The 17314-nt window shown below is 41.7% G+C and overlaps 1 protein-coding gene across 1 annotated transcript in view; it reads right to left on the bottom strand.

The window, feature by feature from the left end:
- Positions 1-17314, bottom strand: part of CLASP1 (cytoplasmic linker associated protein 1) — a 268149-nt gene that overhangs the window by 48035 nt on the left and 202800 nt on the right. Inside the window, exons 28-31 of the mRNA XM_061183060.1 lie at positions 14993-14995; positions 14636-14799; positions 10253-10331; positions 9067-9210 (exon numbers count right to left, since the gene is read on the bottom strand). Coding sequence (XP_061039043.1) covers positions 9067-9210; positions 10253-10331; positions 14636-14799; positions 14993-14995 — 390 coding nt within the window. The remainder of the gene's footprint in view (positions 1-9066; positions 9211-10252; positions 10332-14635; positions 14800-14992; positions 14996-17314) is intronic.

Genomic DNA, 17314 nt, shown 5'->3' with positions numbered 1-17314 from the left:
ATTTTGAACTATCAGTAGAATAACATATTTTACACAATAAAAAATTATCTTTCATAATGTCATAAGCATTTATTAAGCACAGCATTGGGCAAAAGGATCTTACTTTTTCCCTTGACTTCCAAATATGGTCATTAATAGCCTCTCCAACCAAATTAAATCATAAGGGCCAGTGTGCTTTCACAAGACAGGCAAAAAACATTATTATTGATTGTACTAAAACACACATTTATACATGTCATTATTGGAACAGTTTTAACAAATCGTTATCTGAAGAAATCTATTTCACCATCAATTTAACACACTGTTAATATGATTTGTATAAAAGCAAATTCCCCAAATCATGCAAAGGAACCTGTGCATTAAAAAAATTTTTTATTAGATGTTAGAAAAAAACGCATGCAGAAAACGCTGCACTTCGAAGAGAAGCAAAGAAGCAGACTTGAGTTTTGGCCAAGGGAAAAAAAATCAGCATCACCGATTTAATAAGGAAGTTGAAAATGCTGAAAATGGCATTAGAAAACTATTAAATGTATTATCACATTTTTGAATAGTATGTTTTTACGTGAAATGTGCCACTGTCTTTAGACCTAATTTCTTCCCAGAATGACAAGACACCTGATACTAAAAATTTACTTAGGGGTTTTCCATGAAGCAAATTATAAAGCTGGTAGGATCTTTTAGGAACAAGAGGGCTGCAAGGTGACAGGCCTAGAGACTGTGCTAATTCCTGGCTACTTGACATTAGTGACTTTTCGTCATATGGGAAAAGAAAGCGCAGCAGACTTCAACTTCTACCCACTGAAGAACCTTCTCTCAATAAACCTAAAGTTGAATTTTGATAAGAAATCAAATAGAAAGACAGGGAATTCTGAAAATAACTCGTTGGACAGATGGTATGTGTGTGATTTACGCATATAAATGAATATAATTTGTTTTTGCATTTTCCAAAATATAAAATGTAAATGATTTTATTAGTTTTCAAAAGTAACCCTTTGGCCTAAAGCTGTTTTCAAAGTAAAATCTTTTTCTGAAACCCAAGCTCCAGAAATGGATGGAAAGTATCATTGAAGTATATTATTTTAAAAAGATTTCACATCAAAGTTTTAAAAGGAATGAGACTGTTATGATCCTGAAACATTTTATCTACAACTCTCTGTATCAGTGAGGAGTCTGAATACCAGAATGTCCAGGCAAGGATGACAACTGGGTTATATTTATCGTTACCATCAATATGCTCTCACTGCAGGAATAATTCCAAATATGGGGATGGGCTGAAGAGATTCATTTTAAAAAGCCTGGGGCAGAGCTCATGTTCAATAATGAGCCCAAAACCAGAGGGTGTCGCTGTCCCAACTTGGAGCTCTTGCCCCACGTGAGGAAGGGCCATTGAAAAGCCAGACCAAAACCTCTGCTGCTGACGTTTTCTAACGGGCAACTCTGGGGCGACGTACTTTAAAGATCAAATGGCGACCTAAAAGGAAATGACTCTCACTTGTGCCCCTACAGCAGAACTTGGGGGATGAGGGTAAAAGGGCCTTCAAATCTCACTGCTAGTGTCTGAAAAGAACCTGCAGGCTCTCGATGGCCTTGAATGCCGTGTGCCTCACAGCAGAAAAGGATTCTTCCAGACAGGAGATCAATAAAACTTTGACAAATGCTTCAGTGTCAGTATTAATTATGGAAAACTTAAAATTTGAGAAGAGAGGGCTTTTTAAATTTATTAAACAAATATTACTGCTCCCTTCAGATTGTGATTAAAATTGCTTTAGAAACACCACCAAAGAGAAGGTATTTCAAAACCTTCCGACATTTTAAATTTAGTATCTCTCCATTGCTATTTCGTTAAAATATGGTAGAAGCCTGTCTGCAACGTGGCTATTTCTTTGGGAAGGCAGTTGATCATAAAACATACCAAAACACAACATTTACACAGATGCACGCACGCACACGCACGCACACTCTGGCTCACGTAGTATTATGTTAACTTTAGGGTTCTTCAAAATCTTCTCAGTGTCTTCACAAGGGTAATCAGGATTAACAATCTCAATGCAAACAGTGAAGTGTCTTTTTGCAAGTTAGTACACAGCTTTAAATCTACCTGTTTACAATTTTCTTCCAAGTTTCCTTCTCCAGGCCCAGAGCAGGTGGAGGCTGACCTAGTGGGGAAATCCTCACCTATTCGACTACGCTGAAGCGGGGACGGACAAACAGGAAAGGGGTAGGGTTTAATCAGAGACAAGAAGCACACGCTCAAAACCATGGTTATTGGTAAGCTGTACAGGTATTTGGCTTCTTTTCTAAAGTCATATATATAGAGAGAGATTATACAATCTAAAAGTCTATGAATAATAATGGAACAGTAACAGTATCCTTAAGAATAATAACAGGAACTGCCAGTGTTAAACCTCCATCATTTGCTACGTCCTTCATAATCATCACAACCCCTCCTGGAAGTAGCAGTGTTCTTGCAAACAGATCAAAATGAGACTTGAGCGAGGCAGTCATATTCAGCTGAGGTTCAAATCTTATTTGATGGTAAAACTCTGAGCTTTTAGATTAGGAACGCTGCCTATCTATAATCAGAGATTTAAAATTTTTTTCAATTAGAAATGTCGACTTTTGAAGGCTATTTATATACTTTTCCTGCTCCAGGCAACAGCATCTTTATAATCTCTAATTTTCTTTGCCATGCCTTTATTTCCCGCCTTTCTCAAAACAACATTTGGGGGCTAATAAATCTGTTAGTTCACTTGACAAAGCAGGTGCTCAATGTTAGAGAATCACATATGATAAGGAAACATACAGGGATTCTGAACCCTAAAATATAAACATACCATTAAAATTTCTATTGTCATTACCGCATTCCCTTTGCCTGATGGGAAAAGAATCTTCCTAATGCTGGAAAATATTTGGACCAGCAGCAAAACCAAAGCAACCCTCAAGCAGTAATAGCTGAAGCTACAACAAACAAAGTAGTATCTATGTAGGTTTTTATATGGTTTATTGCAGTTGGTCCTCCCAACAGTGCCTAAAGCAAATATCATGATTCCCATTTCACGGATAATAAACAAGGATTCAGAGGTTAAACTACTTGTTCACGCCGCTAAAAAGTAGCAGAGGCAGAAGTCAACAGAGGTCAACTCTAGAATACACTGTATTATCCTAATACAGACACAGTGCATTAAGAAAGGTCTAGTGATTTCTCCAAAGAAGATATACAGGCTGCCAACAAACACATGAAAGGATGCTCAACATCACTAATCATTAGAGAAATGCAAATCAAAACTACAATGAGGTATCACCTCCACCAGTCGGAATGGCCATCATCAAAAAATCTACAAACAATAAATGCTGGAGAGGGTGTGGAGAAAAGAGAACCCTCTTGCACTGTTGGTGGGAATGTAAACTGATACAGTCACTATGGAGAACAGTATGGAGGTTCCTTAAAAAACTAAAAATATAACTACCATATGACCCAGCAATCCCACTACTGGGCATATACCCTGAGAAAACCACAATTCAAAAAGAGTCATGTACCAAAATGTTCATTGCAGCTCTATTTTCAATACCCAGGACATGGAAGCAACCTAAGTGTCCATCAACAGATGAATAGGTAAAGAAGATGTGGCACATATATACAATGGAATATTACTTAGCCATAAAAAGAAATGAAATTGAGTTATTTGTAGTGAGGTGGATGGACCTAGAGTCTGTCATACACAGTGAAGTAAGTCAGAAAGAGAAAAACAAATACCGTATGCTAACACACATACATGGAATCTAAAAAAAAAAAAAGATTCTGAAGAACCTAAGGGCAGGACAGGAATAAAGACGCAGATGTAGAGAATGGACTTGAGGACACGGGGAGGGGGAAGGGTAAGCTGGGATGAAGTGAGAGAGCAGGATGGACATATATACACTACCAAATGTAAAATAGATAGCTAGTGGGAAGCAGCCGCGTAGCACAGGGAGATCAGCTCAGTGCTCTGTGACCACCTAGAGGGGTGGGATAGGGAGGGTGGGAGGGAGACGCAAGAGGGAGGAGATATGGGGATATATGTATATGTATAGCTGATTTACTTTGTTATACAGCAGAAACTAACACACCATTGTAAAGTAATTATACTCCAATAAAGATGTTAAAAAAAGAAAAAAGAAAGGTCCAGTGTATGTCTGTGTAGTTTGGTCAACACAACTCTCAGGACTCCCATACGTAAAAAATGGAAAAGGTTACTCTGGGAATAAAGCAGGCCAGGTAAAGCCGGGTGGGGCTTTTCCATCCATCCAAGTCAGTCCCAGCCAGGCAAGCGCGCCTCCTGATGACTGGCTCGTGCTTTGGTTTAGGTTGTGTTTCCTCCCTCCTCAACATCTTAAATATTCAAACACCCGACTGGCTCTGAGAGGAAACACCCCAGAACACTGACATAAAAAGAGAAACAAAATATCAAAAACACTGAAGTCAGTAAATCAGAGTTGTGTCAGCTTAAAATGTGTCTAAAGTGCTTTCCCAAATAGGAGATACATGGCGGGGGAGCTGCACCGCCTGCAAACTACCCGAGTATTGTTTGTATAAAGTTAATATTCTCCGAGGATAGGGCCAATATGGGAGTTCACTGCATAGATTTCAGACTGTAGGGCTCTTCTAGTATTTAGAATGTAACCTTGCCCTACTCTTAGGAAATTAAGTCAGGACACCAACAGGAGAACTTGGTTCATGATCGGAAAGTGCTTTTCTGATCATGAAAATCGCAAAGATTTCCCTAGCACCTGATACAACCTTTTAATAACTCTGCAAATTACACGTGAGGCAAAACATATGTCTACTTAGAAGAGATAAGCAAGCAAATCTTTAGTGCACTAAATTATCCAGATGAAAATGGTGCCTGTTTTCTTTCCTTGCAGCTTTAAAATACTAGTAATGACAATTTAAAATCTTAGCACAGAGTGATATATACCATATCACAATTTCTAAGTATTTTAATTTACTTAGGCCCTACATTCATTTAGACCATCTTTAGAACACATCTCAAATTCTTGGGTAAGGCGGGTGCATCACTTACAACAGCATGTACATTTATATAAATATCCAGTGGATGGAACCGCAAAACAGAGCATTTAAATAAAAGCGGCTCTATCTCCAGGAAGGATTCACCTGTATGGGGCAAAAGAACGCATATTTGAATATTGTGCTTTAACAAGCCCATCCTAGCGAGTGCTCGATGGCTACAACTGAAAGCCAAACAATCAAATCCACAAATATCTTCGAGGATGAAAAAAATTTCACCGGGTGCTCAGAATGCAGAGATGCACCTGCTAAAATGAACCTCGTTACAATTTGCATAGTTAGGTAAAAAAGCTCCCTATTCAAGTAAGAGCTAAGGAACTACTGAATAACTAACTATGGAAGACTCATGCCAGGCTGCCAAAAAAGAGACCAAAGCCTTGGTAGGTAGAGCGCTAAGGTGGGCCCCAGGGTCCCCGCCTCCTGGTGGTAAGCCTTACAGCCCTCCCCGAGGGTGAGCGGGACTTGCGCGTGTGATGGACTTCACTCCCATAATTACGTTACCTGGCAGAAGGGGTTCTGCAGGTATAATTAAAGTCCCTCCCTAATTGGCTGACTTAGTTAACGGGCAGATTATCCCGTGTGGTGATAATCAGGTGAGCCCTTTTTAAAGAGGCAGAGAGATTAAAATGAGAGTCTCCTCCTAGCTTCATTTTAATTTATCTTTCATTTTTGACAAATAGTTTTGCTGAATAGAGAATTCTTGGTTGACTTTTTTTCCTTCCAGCTGCCTCTGTCCCCCATGGTTTCTTTTTTTTAAAATAAATTTATTTATTTTCATTTTTGGCTGCGTTGGGTCTTCATTGCTGTGCGCGGGCTTTCTCTAGTTGCGGCGAGCGGGGGCTACTCTTTGTTGCAGTGCACGGGCTTCTCATTGCAGTGGCTTCTCTTGTTGCCGAGCACGGGCTCTAGGTGTGCGGGCTTCAGTAGCTGTGGCGAGCGGGCTTCAGTAGTTGTGGCGAGTGGGCTCAGTAGTTGTGGCTCGCGGGCTCTAGAGTGCAGGCTCAGTAGTTGTGGCACACGGGCTTCAGTGCTCCGCGGCATGTGGGATCTTCCCGGACCAGGGCTGGAACCCGTGTTCCCTGCACTGGCAGGCAGATTCTTAACCACTGTGCCACCAGGGAAGCCCCTCCCCCGTGGCTGCTGAAGAGCACGCAGCTGTGTGTCTTCTGAGGACCCTGGCTATGCTGAGCTGCTTCCCTCTGCGGTCTTCAGCTTTCAACAGCTTGATTATGACGTGTCTAGGTGTGCGTCTTTTTTTTAAAACACTACTTGGAGTTTGCTGAGCTTCTTAGATGTGTAGATTAAAGTTTTTCATAAAATTTGGGAAGTTTTAGGACATTATTTCTTCAAAAATTCTCCTGCGGGCTCTGGAGAAGCACAGTGCCAGGCTGTAGAGAGGACCATGTAATGGGGGTGGAGAGCAGCCTCCACCGGCCGAGAACGCCCCCTGCTGACAGTCGGCAGGAAACAGGCACCTAGTCCTCACCTGTAAGGAGCTGAATTTGCCCAAGAACCAGGGAGTTGGCAGAGAAGCCTAGGTTTCAAGTGAGATCCAAGACCCAGGCCACACCTTGACTTCAGTCCGGGAAGACTCTGAGCAGAGAACCCAACTGTGAGATAATAAATTTGTGCCATTTCAAGCTGCTAAGTTTGTGGTGCTTTGTTATGCAACAGAAAACTAATACAGAAGCCGCAAGAGGAGAACTTCCAAGGCTCTGGTTTTGAAAATGATGGCTTCAAAATGTTACTTGACATTCGATCAGTTCTCTTTGGGTATTTATCATTCATTAATTCACTGAAAATACTTATTAAATGCCTACTTTGTTTTACAGCTATTGTGCTAGGTGCTGAGCATGCAGGGCGAACAAAAGCAGGGAGGTGGAGGAGGCACGGGGAACATCAGGGCCAGGCCTGGCCCTGAAGACACCCAGGGCCCAGGCTGGGTCCCCAGAGAATCAGCGGCAACCAGGTCAAGACTACGTCAGCAGCTTGCGTGCCCGAGGTTCAGTCCCAGGGGAACGGTCTAAACTGATGGGCCTCAACACTGCATTAAAAATCAGCCAAGAGTAGAAGGAGCCCCGGCCAGACACAGAGCAACGTCCACACTCCACTCTGTACCAGTGAAGTCAAGTGACTTCGGGGAGAGCACAGCAATCTAGGTTAGTTTTCATTGCAGCCAGGACTGAGAACTACTGACGTAAAGCTTTTCAGCTTCCTCTGAGGGGCCGGGATTACTGTCCCGGAGCCCAGGTTTGACCTCAGCCTGAAGGTGGGGTGTTTGGCAGTCCTCATGATGGGGAAGGGGAAGACGTACGGGCAGACACTGGAGGCAGACACCAGTGGAGACCAGATCACACAGCAGCGCTGTATGATCCAAAGTAACCTAAAAGAGTTGGAGACCGAACAGTAAATGAGTCATGTGACCTCGGCAGTCAACATTCTAACCACACCTGACTTGAGCTAGTATAAAGTAAGTTGAGTGTTTTGATGCCCCAGGCTAGATAACTCAAGGAAAAACATTCCTCTAGTGTCCTGATTAGAAAGGTTAGGACAATAAATCCGAGTTCAAATGTTTAATGTGCATGTCCAGAGAAAGTAGCCATAATGACCAAAGCTGGCTGTTCCCATACAGGCCCGAATCATGATACCGTGCATGTCTAAAACATCTTCCAGCCCCACGGGAGGGAACACTTCAGTAACCTTCAATTACAAAAACACATACTCATATAGACACACGTATGTACTCAGCGTGTTATGCCTAAACATAGGAAGTTGTACTTGGGCTCTTGTATTTCTTGCTTGATCTGTGACTTTGAAAACTGTAACACAAATATCTCTTTCTGACGTTCCAATCAACCAAATCATGCCACCACCTCCCAGTGTACCTCCCTAGTCCCAAAGAGGCTTAATGGTTAAATTAAAGGTTGCCAATGAAATGCTCTTTCAATAAATATTGAAACATTTTACAAACGGATCATAAATCAAAAATATTATTTACTATTAGAACAGTAATTTTGAATGAGTGCTTTAATAAAATTCATCCTTGTTTCTTTGACCTTGGACAACTCAGTTTATTACTGTACAATGGCTGGAGAATTACATTGGCTGTGACCCTCCCAAAGAAACCCTGCAGGTGATTCTTTGGTTCCCTTCCTTGGATTCCATTAGAGCAGGAGCTAGGTGTTCAGGGGCATTTGGAACCACCACAACCTTGCTAACTACCTCTTGGAATCACCCTTAACCCTGCCTCGACCCAAGTGGTCCCCCTTACCAACTCAACCCCAAGGCCAAAGGACTATTTTGGTACGGATGGCGGTGGAAGGAGTATACCACGGGGAAAAAAGAAAAGAAAAAAAAAAAAAAAGCAAGGTTCATGATTACACACAAATAACCAAAATCAAGTACTTTTAGTCTGAAACCAGAACTAAGAAATCTGGTTTTTAACAGTAACTTTGAAAGGCTAGCTTGTTTATATATAAAGTAAAAGAACAATGGCCATGTGTGAAAATCAAGTGTAGAAGAACAGGACACTGACAGGAAGAGAATAATAGAATCAACAAAGAGAGCGATAACTTACACCTCCTGCGTGCTTATAACCTGTCAGGAATTGATCATGCTTTTAACATATATGAATTCATCTTCATAGTAGTCCTAAGGCAGAATACTACCTGGGAATAGAAAGAACAGGGTCCCGTGCTCCCTCCACTGTGTTATATGCCTTTCAATGTGCCATTTCAGAAGAAGATAGCAAATATTTCTCTTCAGGTGATTGAAAAAAAAAAAAAGCAACAACACAACATCTTGGTATCAGGGTGTCTCCCATGATACAAGATTTCAGATTTTCATTTTGATCTTCAAAGACTGCAACTAGACAGAGGTGGAGGGACAGGAGCAGAGCCTTGGCTTCCTAGAAAAGGAGCGATAGTGGTTTGCGTGTAGGTTTGTGGGTGGTTTACAAGTTCCCATAAATTCCTCTTCGTGACGCGCACCTAAGGACATACCTTTCTCACGTCTGAACTCTTTGGTTCTGTCGTCCAGGTTATAATTCTAGAAACAGCAAGCCTTGTCTCACTAGAGTTTATGAAATCTGTTGGGTCCATCTGCCTGGCGAGAGACTCGATGTACTTCAGGATTGCAACTTTGACCTGAAAGATCCAGCAATTATAAACGGTAAGTACACTTTATAAATCTTTGAACAGAGCTCTTAACTGGTGCTCAGAGAAAAGTACACAGTACTGAGGGGACACCGCCTTTCTCTGGGATTTATGTTCCTACACGCAGGGGCCTCCAGCAGGGAAAAAGCATGAGGTGACTGACAGGGAAGGCTGGGAACAGAAGGGAGGCCTGCAGCCTAATCCCCTGCCCTCTGTGGCCGCCGGGCCTGCAGAGAAGACAGGCTCTGCTCCTCACAGACGCCGCAAGACACGTGCCGGGCAGGAGCCCACGGTGGGGTGAGGGGTGGAGGCACCAGGGGGACCTCCAGCTCTGCCACCGACCGCGGCGCAAGTACAACTCGGTGTGAGTTTTACTTTTCAGCCACTCTAGGCCAGGTCTTGCAAGGCAGCACTGAAGGCAATTCAAGCTGATAATTCTGCTCTAACTTCCCCACCGAGGTCTCACTTGGTTTTGACCTCAGGAGAAAAGGGTGATTTTTTATTGGGCCTCTCCTAAAAACCTCAGCAAAATTAGTGATGGAAGAACAGACAATGTACCTGATGCCATTCAAAGGAGCACATCCTCCTTCAAATACCATTCGTTCGTTCTTATAGGTATGATGTTTATAAAACATGTCACAATTCATTTTTCATGTGTTACGATGTTAATATGGAAAACATTCTGATAAGATACCTATTTTAACACATCAAAATTTTCTACATTAAATATTAATGTGAAACATTGTAATAATGCCCAAACGTTGGTAAGGATGTGGAACAATTGGAGTTCTCAGACACCGCTGGTAGGAATATAATTTGATATAACCATTTCGGCAGTTTAAAATAAAGTTAAGCATGTCCCTACCCAATAAACCAGCAACTTCTCTACTATGTACTGAACCAAGAGAAATGGAAACATGTTGCTCACAGCAGATTTACTCACAATAGCCAAATATGAGTCACGTATAAACAAGTATATTTTAAGCAAATTTGATTTCTAGAGGTTGAACTATAATGACAAATAGTTACCGACCTTGAGGTTAGGAGTTTGGGTTTGATCCACAATAAATCTCATCAAAATGTTAAATTGCTGATCAAATGGAAAGGAGTCCCTAGGTTTAAAAAAAAAAAAAGTATTTTAAAAGAAAGACTTATTACAAAAAACAATGTAAAATCATATAGGAAACAAAAATACACTATTATAGATTCCTCTAACATATGTAAAAAGCAAGCATGTTTATATTTTTTAAATATTACTTTTCATTTTATGTAAACACTAAAGTAATACACATTCCATAGAAAACTTATTTGTTTATTTTTTGTTTTGTGTTTTGGTTTTTGTTTGGCTGCACCGCATGGCACATGGGATCTTGGTTCCCGGACCAGAGACGGAACCCGGGCCCGGCACTCGAAAGCGCCGAGTCCTAACCACCAGACCGCCGGGGAATTCCCTAGAAAATTTAGAAAAGGGGAAATCTTGTTAAAAGTCCCAAAACACATAAACTGAGCAATGAACGCCTGCTTGCCTTCCTGGGATCTGCTCGTCTTCTTTCCAGGTACCTTTCGGAACACTGCTCACGTGAGAAACACGTGCATCGCCCAAATCTAACTTTTACATCCCGATGAGGCTGCCTGCAGCTGCCCTTGCTGAAGCTGCCTGCACGGTTCCTGGGGTCCTCGCTGGGTAACCGCCCGTGAGCTGGCTTTGTGCGGTCACCACAGAAGAGCGCCCGTGGGACACTCACCCAGAAACACCCCTCTCCAGCTACAGACACACACAGGAGCCTGGGACCCTAAGAGCCCCGCTCTGGCTCCACTTCTCGCCTGTGACTCATCTCATTTCTCGTGGTCCTCTCACATTTTTGATCCAACTGAGTAACCCCGAGGGCTCTTGGCGAGCGAAAGTCAGTGCCCTCTCCCTTAAAAAGCTGCAATTACTAGTATGAGTTTAAAATTGCCTGAAGGAGCCCTTGTGCCTAATGCAGATGTCCCTTCCATGCTAACAGGAAAGATAATGCAACGCAAAGATCTATTCCAATTGAGGCTGAGTGACTGCATCGCTTTCTTTTAGACTCCCTTAGAGACGATTCTCAGTGTACGGAAGGATAGTAGAAAGAAAAGGGACGCAGGTTCGAATCTTTCAGATTACAGGACTGATTTGAAATTTAAATGAAATAATACAAGAAAAACATTAAGTGTGTGGCACATACTAGTTACTAGTAGTACCACCATCATAATTACTAATAAAAAGTAAACTTGACCAACAGCACATCCTTTTCTCCCGCATCTATTTGTATCCAGGAAGCTCTGAGGACCACCTCTGGAAGCAAAGCGCATCTTAGTATATGTGATTTAAGTGTTTCATACTGGCCACGCATCAAAGAAACAAACCACACACAAAACACCTCTCCTTTCTTCTACAGCAAAGGGAGGATGGAGAATACATCTGAGTAATGGGTGTACTTAAGCTGGAGCTGTGCCCTGCTGTCGAGTGCAGCCAAAGGAAAGGAAACTGAGGCAGATTCACAATCAGGTCTATCACCTGAGGAACAGCTCTCAGCCACCACTGAGACGCCCTCGGTACTCACAATCCTAGATAAGCTGAAAGAGCTAAACATCTTAGCTGCCGAGAAAAAGGGACACATGCTTTGGGACCTAGGCCAGGGAATTCCCCAGAAGAGGGTTCTTGAAGGAATGAGGCATCCAGGAACACTAATAGGAGGGCACAATTATTTCCCTTAATCACCAAAGATCAGAAATATAATCGTAATATTTCCATCATCCCTAAAAATCTGAAATGGATCTTCTGTCATTCATAAATTCACCTAAATTAAGGAAGCAATCTACAGGCTAAAGTCTGGCTTACAAATGTTTTCCTTGGCTTTCACAGTGTCATTTAAAAAAAAAAAATCTTGACTATCTTGCCTTAATCCACATTTCTGACCTCTCTTGAAAAGCCTGGACCACTGGGCCCACATCCCCTGTGACCACAAGTCACCACAGCTCCCCGGCCTCTCGTGTAACTGCCCTGCTGTTTACATCGCTCGTGTATCATCAGCTGCATCAGCTCAGCCCCTCTAGTCAACCTCTGGCCAAACTGTGCGGAATCCACTAGTGTAGAGGACTGTCCCCCAACTGCACTACACTTAGTCACCCACAGGAGGGATGATGCCTGAAAGCCTTACTGCAAATACAGTACGTTACACTGAGTTCACTGAAAATCTAAAGGGAAATCTACTTGGATAATAAAATTCTATAGCAGCACAAATTACACAGATCTCTGGGGTCGGGGACCAAAAGAAAAGCTGGCATCACAGTGTAGAGGAACAAATGTAGGCTTGGCAGCCAGAGACATCTAACAGATGCAAGCGTGGGGGACAATGACGGGGCAGCGTGATGCCCTCCACACTCTCCCGCAGGCCAGCCGGCGACCACAGGACACACAACAGAGTGACAACCGTCTCTCCCGGATGCTGGCTCCTGGGCTGCCACGAGCAGGAAGTGGGGCTCCGGGTGTGTCAAGTTACTCTCTGTTTCCTAATTTTATAATGAAATGAGAACGGTCCTTCCATTCTGACAATTCTATGATACCTACTCATATCCCAGTTTGCAGTTAACGGGTCATATAAAAGTTACTATGCTGATGATGATTTTCTGAGTGACCTGGAGAAATCTGTTTATTCTTTTAAAAATTCAGCAATCTGACACATTCCCCTCTCTCATCCACCAAATCACAACCAAGACATTACTGCGAACCGTCTTCTGAGATCATTCAATTTCTATCACTCGTGTGTCGAGGATTTACTATTGCACAGGCAAAGATCAGAAGTTTGTTTCCAAACAATAACAGCACAGAGTCAGTTTTTTTACACTTTTTCTGAGTCTCAGTAGCTTTTCTTTTCTCATAAAGGCCAGATGGGCTACAAATATTGTAAGTGTGTTATCATCTCCAGTCAATGAACTGTTAATAGAAACTATTCCTGGATGAACGGGAACCCTACACCACACATGAACAGAAAAATTTCTAGTGTGCCTTACAAGAGGTTGAAGTCGTAAAAATACTGAGGTCTTCAGAAGGATGCTCATAAATATTCTAAAGTGTTTTTTAAAGAGAAGAGAATCAATTTTCAATGTTTTTTTTCTTTTTTTTTTTACATTTGTCTTAGGCATTCACAAAAATAATGTCAACTCAAGGAAGATATGGGCATTTCATCTCATGGATTGTTGGAATATTTCAACATATATGTTAATAAGAGAATGTGGGAATTAAGTAAGAAAGTAGATATTCAAGTGGGTGACAAAAGCCACAGGTAACAGAATGACAAGAAACCACCTACAAAGACTCTCGTAGTATCAAAATGGTCTAGTGCCCCCGCCCCACCAGTAGACATTTTCCCAAAGAGGACATACAAATGGCCAACAAGTACATGAAAAGGTGCTCAACATCACTAATTATTAGAAAAATGCAAATAAAAACTACAATGAGGTATCACCTCACACCTGTTAGAATGGCCATCATCAAAAAAGACAAGAGATATCAAATGCTGGTGGGAATGTAAATTGGTGCAGCCTCTATGGAAAACGGTATGGAGGTTCCACAAAAAAATTAGAACTAGCAAATCCCCTGGTGGCCTATCGGTTAGGACGCGGCACTTTCACTGCTGTGGCCCACGTTCAATCCCTGGTCAGGGAACTGAGATCCCGCAAGCCACGTGGTGCAGCCAAAAAAAAAAAAAAGAAAAATTAGAACTACCATATGAGCCAGCAACCCCACTGCTAGGTATGTATCCAAAGGAAATGAAATCAGTATCTCAAAGAGACATCCAACCCCATGTTCACTGCAGCACTATTCACAACAGCCAAGACATGGAAACAACCTAAGCGTGTTGATGGATGAACGGATAAAGAAAATGTGGTGTACATATAAATGGAATATTATTCAGTCATAAAAGAGAAGGAAATCATGCCATTTGTGACAACATGGATGAAACTTGAGGGCATCACGCTAAGTGAAATAAGCCAGATAGAGAAAGACAAATACTGCATGATATCACTTATATGTGGACTCTTAAAAAAAAAAAAAAAAAAGTCAAACCCATAGAAACAAAGAGTAGAATGGTGGTTGCCAGAGCCTAGGGGGGTGAGGGAAATGGGGAGATGTTGGTCAAAGGGTACAAACTTCCAGTTAAAGTTATAACACTTGCTAAGAGAACATATCTTGACTGCTTTTACCACATAAGCAACAAAAAATGGTAATTACGTGAGGTGAAGGATGTGTTAACTGACATTGCAGTAATTATTTAGCAATATATACATGTATCAAATCCTCACATTATACACTTAAAACTTACACAATGTTGTATGTCGGTTTTACCTCAAAAACTGGGAAAAAATGATCTTGCCCCCAAACACTTGCCTTGTGACATCGAGAGCCTTCTGAACTTTCGCTTGCACAGATCCAAGCAAATCTGCTCCCATTTTCTTAAGTAATTGTGTGAGAAGAACAAAAAGCCAGTCTTGCAAGTCATCCTTATGAATTATTATAAAATCCACAAGAGTCTCCAAAAACATACTGAAAACCTAGACACAAATGGAAACCAAGTATTTCACATATTTAATTCATGATTTCCTCCCAAGTCTCCAAAATGATAAAAATGCCCATCTTGGCTTTGTCTAGAATCGTAACTGGGGTTGACACTGTCCACAACTGGACATGGCATAGGAGGCAAACACAGTTACAAGAACAGATAAAGGAAAAGGGGTCGGAACTTACTCTCTGGTGTGAATTCCACCGCAAACCAGGCCATGCAACGAAACAGATTCCATGTTAGTCCACAGTGAAGTCATACAAGTTTCATGCAGTTTCTTAAAAGGCCTGAAAAGGCTACAAACTGACGAAATAACTCTCCCCTCCTTCTACATGCCTTTAAAATTCAGTACAGAGAGAAACTGACTTTGCTGAAAATATGAGTCTAATCCTGGAGGTCTTTCTTTTCTTTCCTTTCCTTTCCTTCCTTCCTTCCTTCCTCCCTCCTTCCCTCCCTCCCTCCCTCTCTCTCTCTCTTTCTTTCTTTCCTTTCTCTCTCCCTCTTTTTCTTTAAAAAACCTTTTAACCATCATAATTCTATACTATTATTGCTCATTAACTAGCATTCAACAAAAACTAATATAGCATGAGGGAAAAAAAAACTTGCATATGTATTGCTTTTCATTTCAGTCATCTATTTTGATGTATGCCCATTCAGATATTATAAAGTGTTATCTTTATGAAAAGATATTACAAAAGCCATACCAATCTTTATAAAAGATTATGGCTTGGGATGAAAGACACCTACAGTTGACATAATCCTCACGCCGCTGTGTGATCATCAGTGCTCCCTACGGTGACACAGAGCTCACGGTGCATCACCCCTGAACCAGTCTCAGAGAGGTTAGCGGTGGCACTGTGTGCCCTACTTGGTATATGAGTCCTGCCCTCCCGGGACAACCCGGCTATCACAGACCTACTCAGTTCTAGCTCAGCAACTATTAACCACCAGGGGTCTCCCGTGAGACAGCTCAGAAAGAAGTCAACGAGCCCCAGCTGTGGGATTCCTGGCTTAGCACAAAGGCAGCTAGCAAATATTTACTAAACTGAGACCTACAAACTCACTGTACAAGAGCCTTCTGATGGAAACAAATTTCCTTCTTTATCCTCACATTCTGGTTCTGAATCAGCAATCTAGAGGTGACAGGTAATAGAAATTTCATCAATGTCCAAATCCATCTAATATCCCTTATGCTATACATCTTATGAATCTTATGCTTATGCTTTAAATCTTACTGCTTTTAATACTATCTTAGAGAAAATCTTGATAATTATATCTTTGGATATCTACCTGGCACTTAAACTCAACGTTTCTTGGATTTTATTAATATTGTGAACGTCAACCTTGCTGTGAGGGTCATAACAGGAATTTTAAGACATGCTTTAAGACCAATATTGAGGAGAACTGTTGCCCCCGCCCCAAAAAGGAGCACCCCTGCATTCATTCTCCTGTGCTCCCGTGAGCATTTCAAAAAGCAGGGAGGGGTCCTGTGTTGTTTTCTGTCTCCCTAGCCCAGAGTGGGTGCTCAGTAAATGCTGAATGACTGCACGGATGGATGGATGATTGACACTTCACGGACAATTCCTGTGAGGAGGAAAGGGTAGGAAAAGAAGGGGGATCACAGTAACTGGCTAGACTTCCTGGCTACCACAGGTTTCTTTCTCCCAGGAGGATTTAGAAGAGACCATTTTTACTAGGAAAATGACAGTGTAAGACAGTTAAGTCTTGCACATCAAGCATTTAAGATTTGCTGGTGCTGATTTCTGGTTCCCTCAATTTCTACTTTAGTTTCTGTCCTTTATCTACCCTTTTAACTTTCCTGATATCTTCATTCCTCTGTTTTTTCTTTCTCTAAAACCATCGAACAGCAACAGCCTGCAAAGGCTTCCTCCCAAACAATGGTATTTATTTAAAATCTAGACTCCAAGTGAACTTTTGTCAAGGGTCCCGCTCTCAGCTCCACTCCTAGAAAGGGCCTGTCCCTCACTCCTGGGTGCTCTCCACTCAGCAGGGAGTCCTTGTCAAAAGGTAGTCCTCCTCCGGTCCCCAGGAGGTGTAGGCACCAGCTAAGTGACCACCATCCAGCAAATTCTTAGAGGTGGCAATTCTACTGGTGTCTGGAGAAATACTTAATGTGGTTCTTCAGTAAATCCATTTTATAAATGCTTCCATTTGTCTATCTTGTCCCATATAGACAAATTCTACATGGGTACCAAAAAAAAAAAAAAAAAAAATTTACATAACTTGATTATTTTCTTCACTACTGTAATTTTTTTCAGGAAGGCATTATATTATAATACACTGTTACATACTAGCACCCAGCCCACCACTTGGCTAAGTAAGCGAAAATATTTGCTGAATAAGTAAAAGACTACATCTCATTCTCTCCATGGTAACCCTTACTTGAAACACACTTTATTTAACTTGATGTTGTACAGGCATTGGAAGTTTCTAAGAATTCTGTTTTCAGAAGCCATAACAAACTATTGCTGAAATTGGGGTTCAGT

Source organism: Eubalaena glacialis, chromosome 1 (assembly GCF_028564815.1).
Source record: "Eubalaena glacialis isolate mEubGla1 chromosome 1, mEubGla1.1.hap2.+ XY, whole genome shotgun sequence".
Taxonomy (NCBI): Eukaryota; Metazoa; Chordata; class Mammalia; order Artiodactyla; family Balaenidae; genus Eubalaena; species Eubalaena glacialis.
The sequence above is the reverse complement of the archived record's forward strand: the minus strand, read 5'-3'. Positions and strand labels throughout refer to the sequence as shown.